Source organism: Lutjanus erythropterus, chromosome 20, assembly GCF_056507025.1.
Source record: "Lutjanus erythropterus isolate fLutEry1 chromosome 20, fLutEry1.hap2, whole genome shotgun sequence".
Taxonomy (NCBI): Eukaryota; Metazoa; Chordata; class Actinopteri; order Lutjaniformes; family Lutjanidae; genus Lutjanus; species Lutjanus erythropterus.
Window position 1 is genome coordinate 32,931,991 of NC_139336.1, and position 26,122 is coordinate 32,958,112.

General features: G+C 40.2%; 1 protein-coding gene across 1 annotated transcript in view; it reads right to left on the bottom strand.

Annotated features, from left to right (window-relative positions):
* Window positions 1-205: 205 nt before the first annotated feature.
* grk3 (G protein-coupled receptor kinase 3) overlaps window positions 206-26,122 on the bottom strand; it is a 91,983-nt gene continuing 66,066 nt past the window's right edge. Inside the window, exons 10-21 of the mRNA XM_084745489.1 lie at window positions 24,868-24,946; window positions 24,061-24,191; window positions 22,226-22,320; window positions 20,119-20,226; window positions 15,796-15,862; window positions 10,027-10,127; window positions 9,546-9,612; window positions 7,342-7,437; window positions 3,781-3,943; window positions 3,309-3,445; window positions 1,007-1,120; window positions 206-901 (exon numbers count right to left, since the gene is read on the bottom strand). Of these exons, the coding sequence (XP_084601615.1) occupies window positions 740-901; window positions 1,007-1,120; window positions 3,309-3,445; window positions 3,781-3,943; window positions 7,342-7,437; window positions 9,546-9,612; window positions 10,027-10,127; window positions 15,796-15,862; window positions 20,119-20,226; window positions 22,226-22,320; window positions 24,061-24,191; window positions 24,868-24,946 (1,320 nt within the window). The 3' untranslated portion in view covers window positions 206-739. The remainder of the gene's footprint in view (window positions 902-1,006; window positions 1,121-3,308; window positions 3,446-3,780; window positions 3,944-7,341; window positions 7,438-9,545; window positions 9,613-10,026; window positions 10,128-15,795; window positions 15,863-20,118; window positions 20,227-22,225; window positions 22,321-24,060; window positions 24,192-24,867; window positions 24,947-26,122) is intronic.

Here is a 26,122-nt window from a genome sequence, read left to right on the forward strand (position 1 = left end):
AGATGGAGGGAGGGATGAACCAGTCAAGCAGCTGTTTTTTTTGTTTTGTTTTTTTTTTGTTTTTTTACATTCCTCGCTAAAACCCGGTCGGTCTCACCCGCAGAGACAGAAGGAGACGGAGACCGGAGGAATGTCTCTCAGCTGATCAGCTCTTGTGAAGAGTCCATCAGGCTGCTGCTGTGAGTCCAAAAAATAAAAACCCTTCAGATTCAGCGAGGTGGGAGGGAGGGAGGGGAGGAGGAGGGGAGGACAAGAGAAGAAGAGAAAAGACAGGGGGACAAAGAGAGGACCGGGCGTCCGTCCTCGTCACATTCATGCAGAGGTTCTTCACATGCGGAGTCCTCCCGAATGTTTCTCTCCTCGCCGTCCTTTCTTCCTCTCTGTGAAACTGGCAAGGTCCCATGGCAGACGAAAAAAACTAGATTATGATTGGTCATCATGTCGAGTGTGTGTGTCTATGTGTGATGTGAGTGTGAGTGAGTGTGTGTGTGTGTGTGTGTGTGTGTGTGTGTGTGTGTATAAGAGGCTGGTGGGCATGGTCCGCACACACACTGCGAGGCGTTGTGGCAGGCGGGCAGGTGGTGGTGGGAAGGTGTCAGGGCGAAAGTCCTGCAGCTGATGAGGTGGGGGGAGGTGGGATGCAGTGTGTGCGTGTGTGTGTTTGTGTGTGTGTGTGTCAAGTTGTGTATATGTGTAAGTGTGTGTATATATAGTATATATACTGTATATGTGTGTGTATTCACAGGCCGTTGCTATTGCGGTGTGTGAGGGGAGGTTTGGAGAGCTCCACCACTCCGGCCCGGCCCTTCCCGATCACTTTGGGGGCGCGGCGCAGCAGCTTCTGGGCTTCTGTGAACGCTTCGGTCAGCTCTTTCTTCCACTGCACGAACTCCGGGTCGCTCTGCACAAACACACACAGACAAAAAACAAAAACAATAAAGCGACGAACTGTTTGTCTTTATCTCATTGACAAGATTTAAAAATGAACGCGGCGCGGTGGTCGTACCTCACACTGCAGCACAAACTGCTTCCCTCCTTTGATGCGCAGCAGGATACATTTCTTGTCTTTAATCTGCGTCTCCTCCACCGTCACAATCTGCTCCATCGTCAGCAGGTTTTGCTGTGGATACAATCGACCAATCAGAAAGGAGCAAAGGTGAAGAGCACCAAGCAGAATTAGAGATAACCATGCATCAAGAGGAGGTGGAAACTACGACCTCAAAGTTGACAACAGTTACTACAGAGATGTAGAGGTGAGACTAGACTTTAAATTCAGGAGCAAAATTAAGTGTCAGCTGTCACTTGGTAAAATACTGGAACAACGGGCAGCAGCTCGAGAGTTAGACCTGTGCACTAACAGATTTCACTGAAGGTTGGGGGTGAGAATTTCACGATTCGACGGATTGAAGGCTACGATTCTCGATGCATTAAAATTTCAAACCTTTAAGCCACAGGGTGCCGGGTGGATTTTATTTATCTGCAGCTGCTCACAGAAGTAGCCTCGTTTAGAAGTAAACATGATGCATATATCACATTTCAGGGGTGAATCTTTTTGTCTAATTTGATTCAGAATCTATTTTTGACTGAATGAATAGAAAACGGGGCAAAATTTTCAGTCTCTTGCTCCTGAAATACAATATGAAGCATAACTGGCATTTAAATGGTCTGCAGCTTTTTTTATTTGACTAATGAATTAATCAATTTGAAAGAATCCTACAGTCCCCTGCCTGCATGACAATAAAAACTGAGGAGGAGGCGGAGTGTTTGACTGTGTGTGGTGTTATTCATGTTATGTCTCCAGCAGCTTCTCTGCTGCACCGTCAGCTCTGAGGAAAGACCTCGCTGTCCAACATGCAGAGCAGGTAGAGAGTTTCTGAGCTGAAGCAGACAGTGACTTTCTCACCACAGAGTTGGTCAAAGTTGTAAACCGCTGCGGTGTTTGTGGCGGTGTTGGTTTGTTACAGCTGATCGCTACTCCGCTCTGTGAACATCTTAACACCTCTGAATGATGGTAATCAGTCTTCACTTTCTTCTCCCAAATACAATTATTTAGATACTAAATTAAAACATGATTGTCAGCGCTGCCTTTTGAGAAGATGAAGAACGTCTCCCTGTTAAGTGCAGATAACTGCAGCATGAGTTCCGCCCTTTTCTCGCTGTCAACTTTGATTTTTGACATCTATGAATCGATTAAGAATCTTCCATGTCTGTATCACAATGCATCTAAGAATCGAGTATGTCCCCAGGTCCTACTGAAGGCACCGTGTAAAACATTATTAACTCTTTAACTATTTTCTGAGGCAGCTGAGTGCTCAGGATGTTTTAGAGTCCGTAGTGGTCAGTGCTGTTCTTAACAATCGAGACATCAAAACTATGAAATATGGAATTATGTAGTCAACCAAAAATGTGAAAAAAAAAAAAAAATCTAAAGAAAATCTTAAAAAGAAAAAAAAAAACAACAAATATATTTTTACTTTTTAACAATCTAAAATATAAAAGACTCAAACACTGTCTTCTGCACATGTAATTAAATATTTAATAACTTAATTGTTATCAAATGTTGCAGAAGAGCACCTGTCAACTTCCAAGTGTGAAAAAGTTGTTTTTGCTCTTCGATATTTTAGATTGTTCAAAGCAGACACCTTTTGCTTTGATGACAGCTTTGCAGAATGTTGATATAATCTGAACCATTTCTTATAAAAAAATAAAGGAAAAACATTGGAATGAACAGACAACAATCACTGGATTACTGGTGATACTGATGAAAATATGTAAATGATGTTTATAAGGCAAGACAAAGTTAAAAGGAGCCTTTTTAAGATTATTTCTGTGCAGAAAAACTTGTGGAAGTTCATCATTTGATGGAGCTGGGAGTGATTTTTTTTTTGTCAAAAAACCTGAATTCCTGCACTTGAACGCCCCGCAGGGCGGCTCTACCTGTGGCTCGTCTATCAGGAGGGAGTGAGGACTGAAGCAGCACTACAGAGTCTGCAGCAATGGAGGAGGTCTACAGCTCTAAACACCTTCTGGACAAAGACAGCGGGGAGGACGCTGAGGACACAGCAAGGACCTGCACCTGGAGTTAACACTCACCCCTTCTTTCTGCTTTTTAAAATGTTTTAGCCACGTCTCCTTCAGTGTGGAGTCAGACAGACAGACAGACAGACAGACAGACAGACAGACATTCATACACTGACAGACGGTAGAGGACGACCCTCCCTTCAGGACGCACAGACGTGAAAATGACACACAGACGTGAACATGAGCATGGAAAGTGATTAAGCGCGTGTGCTGTGAGGTGAACTCACCCGTGACTCGCCCTCCCCCCTCCACTCCACACGGTTGGGGAACAGATAGAAGTATCGGCGCTGCCACTGGGTCAGGAACGGGTTCCCCAGCTTCAGCATGTAGCCGTGCATAATGCAGTCTTTTCCCAGGGCGTAATCTGCACACGCGCACACGCACACAACCAGAAAATATTCACATTTAAGAAGCTGAAATCAGAAAAAAATTACTCAAACCAACTCATCAATTATCAATAGAGTTGGTTAGTTTTTTAAAAATGTTTTTGGTCTTCTATCTTTTATGGATGCTGTTGTTTTATTTATTGTTTCTTTTCATTGTTTCTCATCTTTCTGTACATATTTACACTCTGAGATGGAGGCAAATGTCAATGTCTTGTTTGATAAACGGAAAAAATCTTTATACATAAAGAAATATAAAAATATATGTCTATCTTCTAGAGGGATTTGTGTATTTGCTGTCTGTGGTCATCATTACCCTCCTCGTGGCCCAGCTGCTTGTTCTTCGCCCTCTTGCGAGCCTCATTCTTGTCCGTGTCCGAGTTGACCGCCTCGTAGACCGTCTCTGCCACCTCCTGCTGCCAGCGCTCCGATATGACCAGAGGGAAGTTTTTGTACAGCTCCTGGTCACTGTCCAGCAGCTACAGGACACACACACAGACAGACACACAGACAGGGAGAGAAACAGCGCGGGACATTAATCAGAATTCCCCTGAGTGTTCGTTAATAAGTTCTGGCATCGACGCTGCTGGATGTACGAGAGTCCTGACGCATCAACAGCGAACGTGTCTTTTGTGAATAAAATAGTGTGTCTGTAAGTTTTCTTTTTAATTTGTTTCTGAGTCGTTCAGTTCAAGACAATTTTCTCTCCTGAGAAACAATAAAAGCGACCTTGACAGACAAAATGAAGCACACGCCGTACTCTCCTGAGAGGAGGCTGATGTTGTGATGGATGGTGGTGGCGAACGGTCGTTTTCATCTTTGTGAGTTTGGGAGGTAAATTAATGGCAGTATAGGACATCAGACACCAGCAGACAAACACTCGGTGACTCAGTGTCAAACTCACTTTCACTCTAACAATTCTCTAATTTAGGTTTATGCTCAGTTACACCGGTGGTTCTCAAACTGTGGAGCACAGATGACCAGAGGAAAAATATGGAGAGAAAGAATATGATTAATATGGGAAAATAAAGTCCGCTGATGTTGCTGTGCTGACATTTGTTAATGACTGATAAAAAAAACACTGTCGGATAAAAACTTCTTCTGGCATGCCTCGCTTCAGAAGCTGAAAAAAAAAGTTTGAGAACCTCTGAGTTACAGGAAAGTTACGCAGAAATATTTAGTTTTATTTTAAAGCTCATGCACACTCAGTTGCATCCTCGTCACTGAAACCTTGAAAACGGGGAGGATTTCAAAACTAAAGTGAGAAACGTGAGCTTCAGAGACTTTGTCTACTGCGTTCAGATACACTGCTATAATAATGACATTAAATAACACATACAAAATAACTCTATGTAATGTCTTTAATTCCATTTGTTGTAAACAATACCATGTAACCATAGCAACACAGCATCTTGCTGTTCTATTGGACTGCTTGCTCGTTTTTCTTGTCCCGTCCAGCAGGTGTCTGTTTGCCGTACATTATTCTGTAGCCATTTTATTTTTTTTTCTATTGTTTATGTCGCCAAAGCAAAAGGCAGTAACTTCCATTTTATCTGATCACTTCAGCTTTAAAAAGCAGAATTTTAAATATGCTGCAACATAATTAATATTAATACCATCAAACCTTTTCTGAAATCCAAAATACAACACACACAATACGACACTAGCTGGCTGGTCCTGCTCATATTATACATATATATATTATCTATATTGTGTTCAGTGTTGATTCGATTGTTGGATCGTTTTCTTCACTGTGTTTTGTGCTGCTGTTGAACTGTGTTATGTTACTCTCAGAGGTGTTTCTAATATCTGTGAGGCTAAACTACATATTACAGAAACACATCTCAGTATAATACAATAAAAACTGTCCACTGAGTGTCTATATACTGACTGACTGCAGTGATCTTGAATGTCTCTTAAAGAAATTGTGTTTTTGTTCACTTTCAGACATTTTGTTCAGCCTGGATGAACATCAGGAGACTGCAGCAGCTGTAAACTCTGCTTCCACCATCTGAACGTTACAAAACAGCAGTTATTTAGATGATTCCTCCTGCGTTAACGTCCGTCTGGGGAAATGTAATCAAACGAGTTTTGTCTTTTATTTCTCAGCAGTGGAGCGTCAGAGGATGATTAAGTGGTAATGCAGACACATTCATGTTAATGAAGGAGGAATCTAATGTTCCAGGAGGAGGTAAAGACTGTATGTTACTTTGAATTACTTAAGTACAAACCAACTCTGCTTACTTTACTAAAGCTACACCTATAGTCAGAATCAGGTTTACAGCCAAGCAGCTTTGGAATTTGCTTCAGTATTGTAGTGCATAACAATAAACACAGCAAGTATAAAAATATAAAAAAGGATAAAAAAGCACAAACTGTAAGTCAGGAAGCATAAATAGAAGGATGAAAATATATATATATATGTATAAAAAGTGTACAATGTGTTGCTTAAATAAAGAGCTGTACAGCATTTCGGCAGGAAAGTGACCCTGCGACCTCTGTGTTTAGTCAAAGAGAAAGCATGCAGCTGGAGAATAACTTCCTTTCGCTCAAAAAGACTTGGTGTCCTTCAAGTATCAATGTTTTTTTAATCGATGTCGACTCACATGCAGCTTAGAAAAGGAACAAAACCACTGAGAATTCATGTGGTCGTGACGATGTGTTCAATGACTTTTGATGAATGAAGTTCACTTCTGCCAGTGTGAAGGAAAAAATTATCCTGCAAGTTCTTATGAACAAGAAACTTTCACTTTTAAATTTGAGTGCAGTTTATTAATTGATAATATTAAATATTATCCCTAAAAGAATATTGTTTGTATTTGACTTCATTTGAAGTCATTAATCAAATTCTTCAAGAAGCAAATCGTATTTTAAATGCTGCAGAAGCACTTTGCACCATGCATTATGAACATTACACATTATTCAACAAACCATGACACCAGTTAAAATGCTCACTAACTCACTAAATATGTTTTGTTTTCAGACCGAGCAGCATCACTGTGTTAGCTGCACAGAGCTGAATGTAGTTACACATTACTGCAGCCATTTTTAGTCTGGTAGAGCCCAAATATAACTTCATTTTCATTTTCTAGGTCAAACAGCGCTGGTTTTACGAGATGTGATCTGTCTCACTTTGCTGATCAGAACTTCCAGGTTGCACAGGGATTAGTGGGCGACTGGTTAACATCTTAGAGGGAACAGTTAACTGGTGTTAAACATTAATTCATATTAAGTAGTTTGACCAACTATGATTTCTGGCGCTGACTAGCTACTACTCCAAATACTGACTTCATATCTCAAAATCAGGGCCATTCCCATCTAAGACTTTTCAGTCAAATCAGATTTGGTCGTTTTACTGCCTTGTTCAGAACCACTCGTTTCACCTTCTCTCATCAGTTAATTTACCACCAGCACATGTTGTCACAAAGATCTTTTTAAATAAGTGTGCCAGCTTATATAAAATATATTTATGATTCTAATTAATTCCTCATTGAAATGTTCTCCTGAGCAATTTTAAAAGCTTCCATCTGTTTTATCTTGTCACAGCAGTGCACACTGACTGATGGAGGGGAGAAAAAAAAAAAGGCGGCAGCTCGACTGGAAGACTCTCAGTCAACTGAAGAGTCTCCGACTGATGATTCTTTGATTGTGACGGGGCAGCACTACTCTTAATGAGAAACTATTTCTAGAAATGTTCTCATCATTATGACTTACAGGAACACTGGCAGAAATGATTTTCCACAGTTTTCTGGTTGTTTCTGCTGAGTCTGGATCAGGACGCGTCTGTTTACAGCGGTGGATCCTGTCCTGTCAGCGTGTGTGGTGGAAGAAGTGGGTAATAAATGTGGTGTATGGATGTGAGAGAGTCGGCTTTTACCTTGATGCCCTTGGTGTCCTCCTCATCAAAAGAGCCTATGTCAAAGGCGTCTGCAGCGTTCACCTCTCCCCTGGGAGGAATTAAAGGAGGAGAGTACTACAGACGGAGGAGACGTTTTTAGAGAAGAAGAAGAAGAAGAAGAAGAAGAAGGCAGAAAGAGAAAGAAGTGACAGAGGAGGATAAAGGAGAAACAGGAGAGAGTGAGCAGAACAACAAGGCGACAGTCCCACAGCAGTGCTTCCCCTGAAGTGATGGGGTAACCATAGCAACTGTAACTGTACTGGATTAATGACTAGTGTAGCTCTGTCCACTGTTGCTTCAAACACAGAGACGCCACTGTATTTCAGTTAAAGGGCTGCCTTGAACTCACACTTTGTTTTTTTAAACATATAAATCATAATGACCTCCTGTCATTTTAAATAATGTTTGGATATGTGTGTGAAATCTACTTGTTGACTCCTGCAAGTTTCTGATGCTGGTAGAGAGAAGATAACAAGAAGCAGGTTTAAAGAACGGCTTGGTTATCTGTTGCTTCTTACACACATCCAGCACAAACATTTCTACTACAAACTTTCTGTGAGACAAGATCTCTGCTTGCCCTCGCAGCTGAGATGTAATCTGAAGACTCAAACAAGCCGACGCCGGTTCTTATCTGAATAAATGTGAAGCTGTTTCCTTCTAAGATGCAGCTGCTTTGAGTGGGGTTGAATTAATTTGAACAAATAACACTCCGTTTTTTTAAAAAAGTGAGAGTGCTACCACTTAGGACTTGCAGATAAAGAGATAAAATTAGTAAAGACTGCTCTGCCACTTTAAAGTTGAACATTCAAGCCCATAAAACACAAGTAGTGAGAGTTTTTTCCCCCCAGATTTATGCTAATAAAAAGGGAAAAACACCTAACAAATTACTTTGTAGTTTATTAAAACACTTGAAATTGAACATTTGTGACCAAATTGACCAAAAGTTCAAAGAGCAGAAAAAATCTCATATCAATCAGAGTTTTGTGGACTCATTACTGCTGCACACTATTAGAAAGAAATGAGTCTCAATGTTTGTGACAAATACATGTTTCATGATCTACAAATAACAGTATTTACAAAATCTGACAATTTGCATGACATTTTTTATTTTGTTAAATCTACAAACACGTAGCAACCAATATGACCAAATGTAAAATAAGTTTACAAATAAATACCCAACTTCAGTATCAGTATTTCAGATTCTTTTGAAAGTCTGATCTACGTCTACATGTTGTGTTTAAGTACTGGGGTAAAATTCGCACATCAGGCTTTTCAGGACGTTCATGTGGAACTACCAAGTTTTTTTTCCCATAAGATAACAGTGTTTAATGAAATCCAAGGCCAATTTGCAACAACACTTAACATCAAATGTGGAAATGTAGCGTAAATACATGTCCTGTCAGTTCAAAATGATAAGACAAACAGGCAAAATGATAATAACTGGTGGAGTTAAAAAAATATTTGTCCAAATAAGTTTGTTAGTATGAAAAAATATATTCTCTATATTTGAATTTTAGGCCATGCTGACAGGATTCATCAAATTAACTAAATAATAATAATGATAATGATAATAAAAATTTTAAGATCTCCTCAAACTGAATTCAAGACTACCATTTGATTAGACAATAAGTTAAAGGACTGGTTTGTGGATTTAGTGGCATCTAGCTCCTGATCTTACAAATTGTAAACACCTTGCCTCACCCTCCCTTTCCGAGCGAATAAATTAATTTATGGTGGTTGTGAAAATGTGAAACACGTGAAAGGTCGTATCTGGAGCCAGAGGTCTGTTTGTCCCACCAGAAAAACATGGCGACCTCCGTAGAATTATAGGGCTCATTATAAAATTTCTTATTTATTTTTTAGCATTACTATATTATTATTTATTTTCTGATGTTGTTGCTGATGTGTTCTTGTTTTATTTAGTTTTCCCTTATTTATTCTTTCTTTTCTTTTTTGATGTTTGATAAATAATCTTCAAAAAATGCAAAAAAAGGACTTTGAACTTCCACATGAAACATTTGTACTTTTAATTTCTGAAATTACACCACCATAAAAATCTTGTTATTTCTTGGAGATCGTGAAGCATGAGTTTCTTCCATGCTGAGACAAATTTATCTCCACAGATATTCACGATACCATGGGAAAAAAATGCAGCACTAAAAGAACAAAAGCTGCTGGCTCACCTTCTGGAGGTACACCTGCTGCCAGTCGATGCCTTTGAAAAACTGATGTTCCTTCACCTCTGGGGCTCTGCACGTATGAGACACAGAGAGGTTCACAGACTCGTGTTAGTTCACATTTGTACACTAGGTGGCAGTGTTTGCCACATTTATTCCCCTCTGACACACACTCATAATCCTGCTATTTAGCCAAATACCCAGAGCAGACAGTGATCCATCACTCTGGTTTAGTCCTAAGCTGATGTGGAACGACAGCGCTGATGAAATTAGTTATGAACTCAGCTTCTATCGGATCACTTCATGTCCGTCTCTATCCGTCTCCACTGGGCCGCAAACTACACCACCCAGTGTTTCCAGGCCTAATGAGCACAGCTAGCAAAACACATCTGACTGATGAGTTCATTTACACGTCAGCGGACATAAACTCTGGTACGAAACGGAGGGTAATGTCAACATTGATGCGTGTGTGGAGTGTGTGTCGTACCCTCGGCCCTGACAGCCGAGCCTCTTGGATACGTCTCTCTGCAGCAGGCCCTCCAGCAGATCTTTGAGCTCTGCAGTGAAGGAGTCTGGCAGCTCCACATTCTGCAAGAGAGAAGAGGGGAGGGGAGGGGAGGGGAGCAAGAGGAGGGGAGTGAGGAAACAAAACAAGGAGGGGGAGAGACAGCGAAAGTGAGAATGAGTCGTTTGAAAATAGATTGACATGATTTACACCTTTTACTACAGCGCAGGGGTTTTCAAAGAAGTCTGACGCTGCACTCCACTCCCCCAGACACACACTGACTACATTTACATGCAAAATAATTTTCCACCATCAGTCAGAATCTGACAGTATTCAACATTGTATACAGGTCGTGTAAACAGCATATTGTGTTTGCATATTCTGAATCAGGTCTGATTCTGGATGGAGCATTTGAGGATATGCGGATATTTTTATGGTTTTATGTCTTTAGAGATGTATATATGCTTCATGTTATAATAATAATCAACAGGTTTGAAGATCTGTGTGTTCTGATTGGACAGAGTTATGACTCAAAACAAGGATGAATTTTTTTTTCATAGTCGAATGTCATGCATGGCACCTGGTTCTTTTCTGGTATCACCTTGAGCTTTCTTGTTGATATTCTAATGATAAAAGTTGGAGGGATGCAACGATGTGATGAGTTAACATTCATTAACTATCTGTCGATATTCCTCTTGTTAACTGCAGTCGGCCAATCAGCAAACAAGATGATGTTCACCAATGGCAGTGCAGGATGTTTATCTGTTGTGTTGTGATAATTTTGCGCTCACTGAATGTTGTGTTGGTGACTTGCGGTTGGACTCAGCTGCCGTTTCAGGGACGAACACAACTCTGGTTTGACGTAAGAGGGCAACAGTAACATCAGTATCACTATTGGCCATTAATTATAAATATCTTAATTGGCCCTGAATTTCACAATCGATGCATCCATCATGAAAACACCACAGACCTTCGTTGGGTCGGAGAGAATCGACATGGAGACACCAGAATTGTTTCACTATCTGAGTTCTGATGCAGGATTTAAAAACTCTCCTGTTTTTTTCAGGAGTCTTTTGTCTTGCTGCACTCAGATGTGTGTGTCCTTGCTGTGACAAACAGGCACAAGTTCAATATCCTCCATTGCTCCTCAGTTTGTCTCACACTGAAGACGATGTCACAGGGCTGTGTGATATGACGATATATAAAGAGGGAATAACTTCCATATTTTACTCATTTATTTTGTTTTGTCGTAAATCAGTCCCTCTGTACGGCATTATTTTTTGTCATTTGGATGATGTTTTGTGTTCTTCTGCAGGGCAAATATGCAGACAGGAACCCTGCAGGAAGGCAACACAAACAACAAACATGAAGGAGAGTGAATGTGACACAGAGTGGGGTAATTCGGAACAGGACAGGGACTCCGCTCATATCTAAAAGACGGGGCTGCTTCTGCTGAATGGACATGGTTTGGATATGAAAAGTCTGACACATAACAAGAAAATCTACTTTGCAAATCTGTCTTTGTGTTGTTACACTGCCTCTTGGGCATCCTGCTGTTTTGCTTCGTCTATCAAAGCATGTTGTAAACTCTGTTTTTAAAGGTGCTTTATAAATAAAGTTATCATTATTATTATTAAATGATGCCACTGATGGGTCACCAAAATAGACTAAAAGACCTCGAACATCTTTGACCACCTATGCAAGAATCACATCGAACGGCACAGAGAGAGTCTAGACATAAGAACCTCTTATTTGTCAAGTAAATAATTCAAAATGTAATAAGAAATAGGCTTCTCCATGGGTCATTTCGTATGACTTATATTAGATTTTGGTGATATCACATAGCCCAAATGTCAGAGCAGTTTTACATGGTGTTGCTATGACGATCAGTTCAGAATCCCGGGAAGGTTGACAGGGTAATGTCTGCAGTGGAAAATGAAAGGGATAAAAGTTCCTGGTACCAAAAGTGAGTTGAGCCAAAAATCTGCTTTATCAGGATATGAGATTTTGGTCATACCACACAGCCCAAATGTCACAGCAGTTTAACATGGTGTTGCTATGACGATCAGCTAAAAACCCCGACAAAATTGATGAGGTACTGTCTGCAAAAATGAGTCAAGTAAAGCCAAGTCGTAGAAACACAACACAACTTCTGAAAACAAGTCGGCGCCCTTCCTGCTGACGTGTTTACGTTGTGTCAGCTGCTCCGCGGAGACGTTTCGGAGAGCAGACATGCCATCTATCTGGACCTGTTCCATCCCTCCTTCCATCCATCTCTTCCTGTCTTGGCTGCTCAGTTCTCAACCTTTTCACTGCTGCCTGCTCGTGTTTATGTAATGAGTCCATTCATCATGTTTAATAAACACAAAGACATATAGAGCAGTATTTTTAGCCCGGTCAGGCCTGAATCACAGCCTTTCCCCCCCCTCTCTGTCTCCATCTCTCGCTCGCTCACACACATACACACCCACAGACGAGGATTAAGGGGATAAACCAGATTAAGTGGCTGGATTAAAATCCTAATCTGGATTTATTGTGATATGAAAGATCATACTTTCTCTGTTTAGAGGTCCTGCTCAGCCAAATAGCGCCTGCATGTGTGCGTGTGTGTGCGTGTGTGTGTGTGTGTGTGTGTGTGTGTGTGTGTGTGTGTGTGTGTGTGTGTGTGTGTGCGTGGGAGGGAGCAGCTACCCTTCTCAATTGCTTCATGTCCTGACAAAACACATAAACGGACACAGAGATTTGGACGTGTTCCAGCGTGATGGACAACTGCTGCTGCTGGCAGGCAGGCGGAGTGAAGAGGAGCAAAGCTGTGCTGAAAATTCGCTCTACAGTTTGTCGCTGTGAACTCGGCTGCGCTCAAACACAACATGTCGCCCTCGCAGGGCTCGGGCCTGGACGTGCGGAGGGGAAAAAAGGGTGGGCGAGAACAGATATGTCACCGGGTGGGCTCAATGGACGCCATTCATCAAGTGTTTGCTGAATTTGACCCATGACATCAAAAGACTCAGCAGTATCGTCCTCTGACAGCCTGAATACACTCAATACTTTCTACTGACTATTGTTCCTCAGATTTTTGGAAATGCAACACCAGGACTGTGATATCATCTAATCAGGGCTGGATATCAAAACTCAACTTTTTTTATTCAATGCTTTGTTAAATACTCTATTCTGATTGGTCATTATTTTTGAATAGCACTGTTGCTTTTGCCGCAGTCCTGGTTGTAACCTCTGGAGGAGCAATAAAATCAATTTTAAATCCGTAAAATCATTTTTAAATTTATATTTTGAGTCAAATTGTTGATTTTTTTTTTTTGTGATCTTTTGTAATCATCAACCCCTTCAGGGTGGGACTAAACCATTTTGAAGAAATATTTAAAAGCAGTTATTTTGACTGATATTGCAGTTGCAGAATTATGGTGTTACTGGTTTTAACAGATGACATCACCTCACTCTATTGACTTCCTGTACGTTTTAGAATTGATTTTAAGATTTTACTGATCACTTTTAAAGCCCGTCTGGGTCTGGGCCCTAGCTACACAGCTGACATGTTAACCCTTTATGAACCAGTACGCAGCCTTGGATCCTCGGGCGGGGCCCTCCTGGCTGTTCCAAAGTCGAGGCTTAAATCTAAAGTTGACAGCACTTTTTCCATCAGATCCCCTCGACTTTGGAACGACCTGCCTGAGGAGATCAGTAATATCTTTTAAATCACTTCTTAAAACTCATTTTTATAGACTTGCTTTTATGTAATGTCATCGGCTCTTTTTAATGTATTTCATTTTTATCCTTTTATTTGCACTTATTTACATTGACATTACATGGTGTTGTCTTATTCCATTTCTTTATTTATACTGACTTGACAACATCAGGTTATGTCTCTAATCTCTGCCCTCTTTATTTTAATTTATTCTTATTGTCACATTTTCCTAGTTTTACTGTTCTTATCTTTTTTACTGTGTTGTTTTGTTTTTCTGTGTTTTAGTGTCTTTGCTTGTGTCTTGTTTAGCTTCAGTTTCAGCTTGCTCCTGTTGCTCTGTTGTTATTTTGCTTCCTTGGTATCCTGCTCTTTTGTTTTGTCTGTCAAAGCACTGTGGAAACTCAGTTTTTAAAGGTGCTATATAAATAAAGTTGTTGTTTTTTTTTTTTCCAAGGATCTGTACAAAACAAAGCACGACGCCTCTGCAGCACCACAATATTTAATTTATTCTTTTATTTATTCAATTATTCAAATGCTGCCGATTCATTCTGTGTTGATTAATCAACTAATCATTGTAGCTCTAAGTATCTTCTTACTGGGTCTAAATCAAACTTCAAAACTTTTTCTGGCCAAAGACCGAAATGTGTCTGTATTCAGGATCCTGGCACATCAAATTCACTGCATGCTGATATTTGTGGACATGATTGTTGGTGGTACTAGTAGTTTAGTTGGAGAGTGTGTGTGTGTCAGAGAGAGTAAGAAGAGATTAGTGTTGGTCTCCGGCTGGATTTCAGCTGAAAATTTGCAGATTTTGTCGGGCTGGGGCTTGAACGCCACAGGCCAGGGCCGGGCTGGAGCTTTTGGCCCGTGCAAGTCTCTAATCCAGTTCCTTAAAGAACTTTTAGTGTTTGTCAGTTCAGTCAAAGACCTTAAAATATTCCGTTTCCTGTCATGTCTGACAAAGAAAAGCCTGAAATCCTCACATCCTAGAAGTTGGAAACAGATGTTTGTCATTTTTGATTTGCAAATGACAAAAAAACCCCAAAACAAATTGACCAATGATCAGAATAGTGGATACATCAATAAGTATCAACAGTGAATATTTGATGTTTTCAATATTCATTTTTCCCAGATACTCTGGTACCAGCTGCACTTTTCTGTCACTTTCTCATCATGCTGTCTTCTTTTCATCATTTTTTTAGGTTAGCTACAAATGTGTATTTATGTTTGTAACTCATGCAGAAAATGGGCAAAAGAACCATAAACTATATTAGTCATGTTTTTACACCCTCATGTTAAACTGAGATCAAAGTTGAGCCCAGAGAGAAACTTTCCTCCTGCAGCAGATGAATGTGAAAACCAACTCTGCACAGTGAAGCTCAAACAGCACAGTGAAGAAACAAGAAGCGGAGGAGTGGACTTTAAACTTAATTAAAAATACACAGATTCAAAACAGATGAAACTGTAATGCCTGGTGTAGTTTTAAGCTTCTGAATTTTTGGCCTGGACCGCTGACAGATCCCCCGACTCCCAGAGTAAACCTGCGCTGGCTGTGTCTTTAAATCCGTTTGACCCAGAGGAGTGTACTTTAACTTTTCCAGCTTTGGCTGCTGGTTCAGTTTATCTAAGCCGGGTTTCTGTCATATGCCTCATCTCCCGTGTCTTTCCCATGACACAGCAAAGTAAACACACGGCCGAGTGCTGGAGGGTAGCAGGCCGAGAGAAACGGAGACGACCCCAAAACAAAGACGTCCACCTGACTCATTTAGTCAGCAGAATACGGCTCAAACAGGTAGATTAATTCTCTTTAACTAGTGTGCATCAGGTGTCTGTTCCCACACAACTCAGTGTGCACAGGGATATAAACTTCTGTGTGCGTTTGGTATTACTGAAGGGTAAACAGGGTGTGTTCGGGGTTAAGTAAAGACTTATATTGCCTATGCGCTTTACAGTATGTTTACACAGAGACTGCTTCTAATATGTGCATCCGCCACCGCGTGCACCTTTGTCACTAACTTCTAGGAAACATGCGGCGTGTAGACGTGTCTTACCATGGTGAGCGTCATGCGGTCGATCTCGTGTTTGTCTTTGGTCTTGTGCTGTCTGAAGGGACTGTGCCTGGACGGGAGAGAGGAGAGGAGAGAGACAGATGCTGACACTCCGACTGCAGATTATTGAAATACAGGAGGGAGGAGAGGGGTGAGGATAAAAGGGAGACGAGGGAAAGCACAGAGAGGAGGAATAAATCAGAAACCAATCACACCTTTCAAAACTCCGCACACACTCCGACATTCTTGGTTAAAAGTTGAGCTCATAAATATTACAACACTAAAAATGAAGAAATGGTAATTTGAAATGACCCAGATCGTTCGCACTCTAATTAAGCACCTCTGTGTTCGAGTGCTGACTTGGAGCTTTGAGGGTGTTTGAGAAATTCAGTGTTGGATTAAAAACTGTAGAAACTGTGGCCTTGATACGAGGGCTGAACGATTTTGAAAATCATCTAATGGTGATTATTCTGACTGATAATCATTATGTATTACTATTATGTAGAATCTGACAGGATTTGGGATTTATGTTACTAAAATCAACAAGAATAAAACAATAAGAAATATGTAGCAACTGCGGCTGCAAAAACAGACAATCTGCGTGTCCCCTGTCCCCTCCTCCTCCCCAGACTCGAGGAAGCTCAGGCAGGCTGCAGGAACACTGCAGGAGTGCAAGACAAGTGCAAACTGACAATAACTATGAGTTGATCAGCTTTTAATAACTCAGTTGTCTGTTGGTTTAAAGTTAAATCTGTTATCCTGAAAAAAAAAAACCTCAGCTATAGAAAACAGGCAGCCACTTAACTCAAAGTCCAGACTCCATTAACATTTTGCACATTTTAACTGTTATAAACATCTACTCCTTTTAAAATATTATTAATGATTTCTTATGACTCATAAACACACACTTAATCATTTGGCGAACATTCAGCATTAATCTGAACTCTAATTTATCTGAAAAAGGCAAACAAAAACAGCAATTGCATTTTGGAAAATAAATTTCTAAGGGGGGACACCATGGCTGCAGATTTGTTTTGTCGAGAAGAGAGTATTTCAGTTTAGCATGATTATGATTTATTAAAGTAAATATATTACAGATTTCTCCTTTAAGAAATGGTCACTTGATCGTTCCCACTCTAATTAGCTACGTGCAGAGTTTCTGAAAAGCTTGTGAGTTTAATCAGGATACATTTTCATTTTTTCTCTGCAAACTAATAAATGTAAATATGATCAACATATTTAAGTCATCCAATTATTTTTCTATGCTTAAAGAAATACTCAATTCAACTGAGAAAATGTGTTTTTTTAACCTCACATAAATATACTTACTTTCCAATCAATACAAACCTTTTGGGAAATACTCATGGGAACCAGAAATATGTAATAATAAAGGTCATATTTCAATGCTGTCTCCTCATATATTCAATTTCAATTAACACCGGTGTAAATGCTGCTGATGCAAAGTCTGAATTATTGAATTAATACCAGACTCTGACTAAATTCTGATGTTTCTGTTTCCACCTGCTACTACTTCAACTTCAATTAAGGAAGATTACTTTTCAATTTGTCATAAAGTCATGAGAGCTGAAGTGAAGCAGTCTGGGACCAAACTGTTTGTGTAAATGCTGAAGCAGCAGCAGAGCAGCTGAAGTGGAAATTTCAGAGGGAGCTAAAGAATTTAAGCTGGACAGATTTTCACAGACAAACACGTTCTGATCCATTATAAAACAAGCCGACAGGCAGCTCTGCAGTGAACGCTGCCTCTGAGGCCCATATATCAAGACAACATATTAAGCAGACAGAACAGCATCTCTGTCCAAGACACAAAGAGTGCCGCACTCCTCTCAGCGAATGTGATCAAATGACAACTGGCAGCCTTAATGGGAGAGCAGCAGCTCACAAACTACATCTTCAATGAGTCTAATTGTTCGGCCCGAGCCAAATGACATCAAAATCCACTGCTGAAGAACGGAAGGATGTTGATCGATAATCCAAGTCTGAACTTTATAGATGCAATCAGACAGCTTGTTTCAAGAGATTCAATAAAGCGAAAAAGCCTGAGAGCAAAAACGCTGCTGAAACCAAAGGGAGGCTGGTTTTTTGAATTTACTCTGCAGAAGAACGTTAATGTTGTCTGTCAGGCTGCAACTAAGAATTATTTTCATAGTTTCACAGGTTGATTATTTAGTTGTTTAGTCTATAAAGTGTCAGAAAATGGTGAAAAAATGTCGATCTGTCTGAGATGACGTCCTCAAATGTCTTGTTTTGCTCAAAACCCAAAGATATTCAGTTTACTGTCATAAAGGAATAAAGATACCAAAAAATATTTACTCCAACTGATTAACTGATTATCAAAATAGCTGGTGATAAATTGTTGCAGGTCTAGACGTCTGGGAAGTGTTTATTTTCCAGCACCAGCAGCAACAGTCCTGAGCTCACGTCTTAAACTTGTCAGTCAGCAGATCTAAACTTCACTTGACTTCTTTAGAAACATTTATTTTATCAGCTGTGATATAGAAATCTGAATCTAGGAGTGGATAATATGGATTAAATCTTCACTCACATATCAGTTAAAAACAGCAAATATTATGGATCATTATTAGCTGATATATAGTAAAAACAATCGGGAGATCGGGTGACATGCTTTCTAGTCACCAAAAGTGTAAAGCGATTGAAGCACACTGTATTTGTTTACTAGCAGATCTTGACCTCTCCAATAGGGCGACCACACAGAGGCGGAGCTGTAACATACAGCAGGTTCCCTCCAGTCAAGATGGCAGTGCAGCTAACAAAAACACAGATTTATTCATCTTGTATCGTGTCTAACTTTAATGGATCATAACGTATTGGGTATGGAAATAATCTGCCGAAGTTTGAGTTCAAGTTGAAGCTGGATGTCAGTTTCTGAGTCGTGGAAAAAGGACAAAATGTGGCCTACAACAGACCAGGTAAGACTTGTAGGTGCTAGCAGCTGTTGTTGATGATCTGTGGTCAGTTAAGAAAAGTAAGGAATCAGCAGTCAGTATAAAACAGGGTCAAAATCCCATCGCTATAAAGATCCATTTCTAGTCATGCTGGATTAAATTTACACTTAACAGGCAGATTTAGTTTCCAGTACTGGGCTCATCAAAGCAAAGAAGAAAGAAAAGGCATCGTGTGCCGAGGAGAGGTGTGAAATGGTGAAGCAACAAAATTTAAAGTACATAAATAGAGAGAGTTTTTTTCTTCTTGATTTTCTTAATACTGCTATAGCAAAATAAAAAACGTACAAACAAAAAATCAGCTGATATGGCTCATACATAACTGCCAATCTGTATCTGCAGCAATAAAGAAGACTGTGGCATCCCTAAAACTAATACTGTGATAGAGTGGATGGATACACTGTTGTTTGCCATGAAATAGTCCCACCATGCAATGGCGCCTAAAATACGCAATATATAAGATGGATTTGGAGGTGTTGTTTTAACGTCAGACAGAGCCACGCTGGCTGTTTTCCCGCTGCTTGCAGTCTTGACGCCAAGCTAAGAAAACCAGGTCCCAGTCCAGCTCACAGAAAGAGAGTGAATAAGTGTTTTTCCCCAAAATGTTGCACCCTTTCTTACATTATATAATAATATAATAACCAAACCCTAGATGATTGAATCAGGATTGAATCTTGTACAACATCCAGAGAGACTCTTATGTTTTATTGTTCCAAAAATCCTGGTTCTTAAATTCTGCTAAATGTTTATAGTTGATAAAAGCCAGAGATTGAGCTAAAAGCTTATTTTTGTGGAGAATAAATGATGTAATATTGTTGGAGAGAATTATTTTGTTTTACTTTTAAATAAAACAGAGAGGATTTCACTTTTCACTGGAGTGTTAAAACACGTCCATCCGTCTCTGAAGCAGCCAACCTTTCACCAAAGACCAACACACTCTTCCTCTTTAAAGTGTTCAAACACACACATTCAAACATCAATGGAAGGACACGTCACACACACTCTTCTTCTCTCTTGTTCTGCCCGCTCAGACCAGGCAACACACACACGCACACATGCACACACACACATACGCTCTTCTTCCCCCTTTTACCTGATTTCTGACCTACTGGGCCCAGACCTCTGGCATTTACACACTCCAGATCAAACAAACAGACACACACACACAGCCTCGCACACAAACAAGATCAAACACACACCAAACAGACGGCGAGAGAGAGAGCAGATTCAAAGAGGTTTACAGCGAGAGGCAGAAGAGGTTTGAAAGCAGGACGTGTTGCGAGTTAAGAGCACAAAGCAGAAGAGGATGAGAGGAGAGGAGGGAGAGAAAAGCTGGAGTAGTTACCCTCGGAGGAGTTTGAAGAGCATGCAGCCTAAGGAGAACCAGTCGGCGCTGCTGTCGTACGCCGTCCCCTTCTGGAGGACCTCCGGAGCCATGTAGCCATGAGTCCCCCTGCGACAAACACACCACAGCCTCATGTCAAACACACACTCATTACTTTTTACAGCTGCGGTGGAACAGCCAGCGCAGAGTCGTGCGCAGGAGCTCCATTTCAACGGGATTAATATTAGAGGAGGAGGTGGGGTAATAAAACGTCTCCCCTCGTCCCTCGTAATAAAAGTCGTGGTTCCGGACGACGGTTTTGCTTCTGGGAAATTACAGGAGCTGCTTCTGTGAACGCATGTGACCTTCATCACCAGCAGCACCAGTTCGTCTTCATATTACTGTCACTTACACGTTATTGTGTAGCTTTTTTTCAATTAATAGTTAAAACACACAAATGAAGTGAGAACCACATAAACAGAAACACAGAAAACAAACAAAAATCATCAACAAACACATCTCATATACAATCAGGGCTAAAAACAACTCCTAGGGTTGGACGACTGGGCAAATATATCAGATATTTTGTGCGATCTTTGTCATTTTATTTTGCTAATTTAAATTTGGGTCTGCGTCTGAACAAGAGATGAGAGCTGTTGCTCAGTGAGCTAAGCCACTGAGCAGAGAGGTTAGCAACAACAGAGAGGCTGCAGGAAAAAAACAACATGTAGAGCCACAATACTTTCATATCTAGCTGTGAATTAAGAGCACGTTTACAGTAAAAAGACTTCATGTGTTTTTACAGTAAGTTAACCTGGAAATTAAACTTTAGTTTTGATATAAGAGAGAAACTTTTATTCAGAAGGAGTTCGGATGCATTTCTCTGTTTGAGGAAATTTGGTGTAAGAATATTTCTTTTCCTGACATTAAGTCTGTTGTGGATTGCAGCAAATTCACCACACATGAGCAAACATCTGTGCAAATATATCAGCAACTGCCAGTTATTGGTCTGATCGTCACTGGTAGGACAATTTTAACATATCACCCAAGAATAATAACTACATATTCAGAAACAAACAAAGCATTAAATATTAATATAATAACATTATTGTGTGGAAAGCTGTCCCTAGAATATTAGAAACAAATGCATTGATAATTAAGTGTACACTCGTAATAAGTTAACTTCTTTCAGGATGTTTTTAGTGTCATTATATTAATTTGGAACATACACTTCCAACTATACAGAAGTTTCCTCCTGAGAGTGGACTGAGCTGCACGGCTGTGTTAAATATGTGTGCAGCTCAGAAAAGTCAGAATCAGATTCAACATGATACTACAGCATCTGAACTTTTAACAAATGATATATCAGATTAGCAAAACTGACGTCCGAACCACTCCACCTTCCTGATCGCTGCAAGTGTGTTGGGGAACGTTTTGCTTTTCATTTCAGCGTCGATGTTAACAGGTTAGAGCAGCTGCACAGCCTGCAGGAGCATCCCAGCTGCAGCAGCGCGTCATCTAGAGATTCAGCATCTCACCTAATTCGTTTGTTGTTCTGAGCAAAAAATAAAATGTCAGAATGATCTCACTGTCAAATTTATATCTTACAAGCAACAGGACTCTCCTTAATACAGTTTCAACGCTGAGATGTCTCAGTTATGAGGAAACACTTCCTGTATCTGTTTCAAATTGAAAACACTCGAGTTTCTGTGGACAGAATCCCTTCATCCTGGCTGAGTGCATAAATAAACTAGAAATACATGATAAATGAGGAAAATAAGGCTCCTGATCTAAACTAGATTCCACGCCTGGAAAGGTGTAGAACATAAACCTGAACAAATGAAATGAAGCATTCTATTATTGATGGCAAACTTAATGTAGAGAGAAGTGGCTGGCAGTAGCAGGTAGGCAGTGTGGGTCGGGCATCAGAAACATTTAACTATTAGTCTCTCCAGCCTATAAGGAAGGAGGAATGGCAAGTTTCCCGAAAAACAGTATAATGGCTCTTCTAAGTTCTAGAGTAGAAAATATATCAGCTCTGGATGGGATTAAAATCACTGACATTTGAGCAGGTAATATTTAAATCAGCCCACCTCCTGTGAGAAGGGGGTTAAACACAGATACTTACACACTGGCGTGGGGTTTCTTCTTGGAGAAGTCGCAGGCGAGGCCGAGGTCAGAGATACGAACATGACCGTGTTCATCCAACAGGATATTAGCTGGCTGAGGGTGGAACGCACACGGACAGAGAGAGAGAGGGATACAGAGGGTGATACTGATGAGAGAACAGATCATAAGCATATGAAACAATGTTGGAGACCTCGCTAATTCACGACTTAAGTTACAATATCCGCTCACCAGGAGAAAATTGCGCGTGGACACTGAAAGAAGAGAAAACCTCCTGTCCTGGTTATCCTCCGCTGTTTGGCAAAACCGTGACTCACTCACTCTCCTTCCCCTCCAACACTCAGCCTAAAAGTATTATCTGCATTGTTCTGCACTGTTTATTGAAGCCCTAAACCTGTTCCCTGACTTCCAGCGAAATATATCTGTTATTATGGCAACCAGTCCAAACAGGGGAATTGGAGGAAAAACAGAGGACAGCTGAAAACATGGCTCATGTGAATCCACGGCTTTCAAACGGCATCTGTGGAGATCATAACTGTAACGTTCAGGGTTTCAATCTGTGTTAAATGTGACTCCTCTCTCAGTTTCCCTTTTTTCTCAGTTATCTGCTGAACAATCTAAGGATTTCTTCTGAAGGCAACAAGCTGCGAAATATCTTCTGAGTACTGTGGGGCTGCAACTAATCGTCACTTTTCATGTTTTAATTAATAGATCACCTATGTGATTAATTGATTTATTTTTTTCTTATTGGCAACAAATCCCAGTTAAAGAGCAAAACCAACAACATGTTGACTTCCTGTCTGTGGCTCTCAGCTCCAAGCCCATTGGTTCATACTGAAGGTGTAAATCTTAAAAGCATCTCACAAATATAGAGTTTCATTAAAAGGTTAAAGAGGAAATAGTGCATTTATGGAGGACTCATTTGGTGCTCTAGTGAGTATTTAAAGTGGCACTAACTGATGTCTTATAATGACAACAGAGCAAATATCTGTTTAATGTGAGCAGCCTCACAGTTTGAGCCTTTTAGCGCTTTTTAATCATTGTTTTGGTTTTATAAGCTGCAACAAACCAGATATGCAGGGAGGTTAAACTGAACATTACACCAGACAATCCTGAAACTCATCATGAAGCTGAATGTATACATCCTTGTTTCTAGTCTTTATGGTGATGTTGCAAACTGAGCTGCTGCGATGCAAGAAAAAAAAAAAAAAACATTCTTGATTTGACAGTAAAGTATCATCATCATCATCATCATCATCATCATCGTCCCTGTCATAGACATTTAGCAGCAACAGAACCAGAAACTTCCCTCAGGATGTGGTGGAGAACAAAAACAGAGCTAAAAGAGAGTAAATATTGGACTTACACTCAGCAGGTTACACAAACATGACTTAAAATGAATGTTGCTTAATGTGTAAATAAGCTACTGTTTGCTAACAAATTTGCAAATAAGGTGATGACAGGTCAGCGAAGTGTTTAAGACCCCTGAGGGGCCAAAACAATTTGTTATTGCAGGTTTAAGGCAGCAGGATGGTGTGTGTGGAACTGAGTCAAGATAAACTACAGTGTGTGTTGAACCTATGTTGCCATAATAGTGCTAAGTTAAAAATAAAATCTGAACTAATCCTTTCATTTTTTTTTTAATAACTGGAGCTCAGAGGCACAGAAGAAGACGACATGTCCGGCTTTGATACACATAATACTTGTTAGTAGATGTTCATTGTTGGTTGGAGTCATGCATGAGATTTGTTGACAATAAAAAACAAAAGAGAATTTCATCAGACTTGTTCTTTAAATGTTCTAGAGAAGGCGGTGGAACCGGAGAGCGAATGGTACCTTGAGGTCTCTGTAGACGACGAAGCGGTTGTGCATGTGCTCCAGACCCAGGATGATTTCAGCAGCATAGAAACGCATCTCTTTCTCACTGAACACGCCGTGCTGAGACAGGTGGTAGTGCAGGTCACCCCCTGGACACACACACACACACACACACACACACACAGACACAGAGACACACACAGACACAGAGACACAGAGACACACACACACACACACACACACACACACACACACACACACACACACACACCACACAAACAGAGTGCGTCAGTATGACCTCATAATACCTCATGCTTCAATCAATATCTATCAATAAGTTGTGGTAATCTTCTCGGGGGAGAAAATGAGAATCAATTGGAGTCCTTCTATGACTCTCCCCTCCAGCCTGCAGCCTGTCTTAACATGTATTGACCGTCTGTATTAATAGAACAACTGAAGCTCTAACAGCCTCGTACTGTCCGCTGTATGATGATGACTGTGTTGACTTTAAAAGGTGACTCAGGCTTTGATTGTGAAACTGACAGGAAACACTGATGAAGCTCGGCCGCTCGCCGGTTGGCGCTTAAAGAGGAAATAGTGGAGGTGAGGTGTGAGGAGCGTTAAATCAAGGCTGATATTTGGTGTTACGGCGGCTGATACGAGCAGGTCGCTGCATCATTGCTGAGGTCAAAATCCCATCAACTGTTGATTCTCTGGAGGAGGAAGTGACCTGACCGGCTGAGTAATCCAATCTGTGTGTCTCAGGATGGACCGACCGTGGCTCGGGTTTAATCTGAGCAGGTGTGGGGGTGGAGGTCAGCCTACCGTTCATGAGGTCCAGGATGAAGCAGAGCTTGTCGGGGGTGTGGAAGGCGTACGTCATACACACGATGAACGGGCAGTCCTGCAGAGAGAGTTTGAATCAGGTCAAAACTCTGTGTGTGTGTGTTCCTCTGGAGCAGGAAGACAAAGTGTCTCACATTTAAAAAACATTAAAAAGGGTAATGTCCTGCATTCAGTGTCCATAAACAAAGCCGCTGGTCATGAGATATGTGTTGTTATGTTGTTGTTTTTTCATATTTTGGGGGGGGGGGGGGTTCATAAAATTGTTTTTCATAACTAAGACATGTGGCAAATCAAAGATACAGTTCCATCGTCATGGTTACCATGGACATTAGTTTTCTGGCACGAGTCACTTAGTATTGTAGCACAGTGCAGTAGCTTGATAATATTGAAATATATCAATAAATGAGGTCTCTGTGTTGCAAAACTGCTGCAATTACTGAAAAATGTTGCTGTGTGGGATAAAAGATAATGTTTTATGGTTAATGAGTATAATTCTGTCATATTTTATGTTTCACGCTGCCCCTGGAGGCATGTCTAACCATGTAGTTGTTGTCTTTGTGGTGCAGCCACTTCTTAGTTGTAGTGATAGTTTAGTTTGAACTTATACACACTTGTTGGTGCAACAGGTCGCTGGTCTGTATGAACTGCCAGCTGCGCTGACTACAGAAAGCCATTGTAGCACCACAGACTGTGGCATAACATCGAAAAATAACAACTTTAGCTTTGCAAATGCTAACATTTTATAACCAAAAGCAATAACTAATTAAACTTAAGTTAACAATTAATTCACTCTACAAAAAACTGAATAATGTTTAATAATTATCATAATTAATAATGCTAGAATTGGTATTGTTTGAGTAGTTTTTGTTATGTGAGCAAAACTAAAATAAATAACTAATGTAATCAGATTTTAATTGTTATTGTCTCCTATCAACTATGATACAAAATATGATTTTTATTTTATAAAAGACCAACTAATGATAAAGTAGCATAATTAACAGTATTACTAATACTTGGTAAATCTTTTTTTTATTAAAATTTAATAGTTTAACAGGAAAATAACTATAAACCAAGTTAAATTAACAATTAATTTGTATGTTACAAAACAGTATATTTAACGGTTTTCTTCTTTTGGCATAAATGGAGAAATGAGTGTTAGTTTAGAATGAGTGGATATTATCTGATCATGTTAATCTCACAGGCGCCGTTTGATGATTTAATCTTATTGTTATAA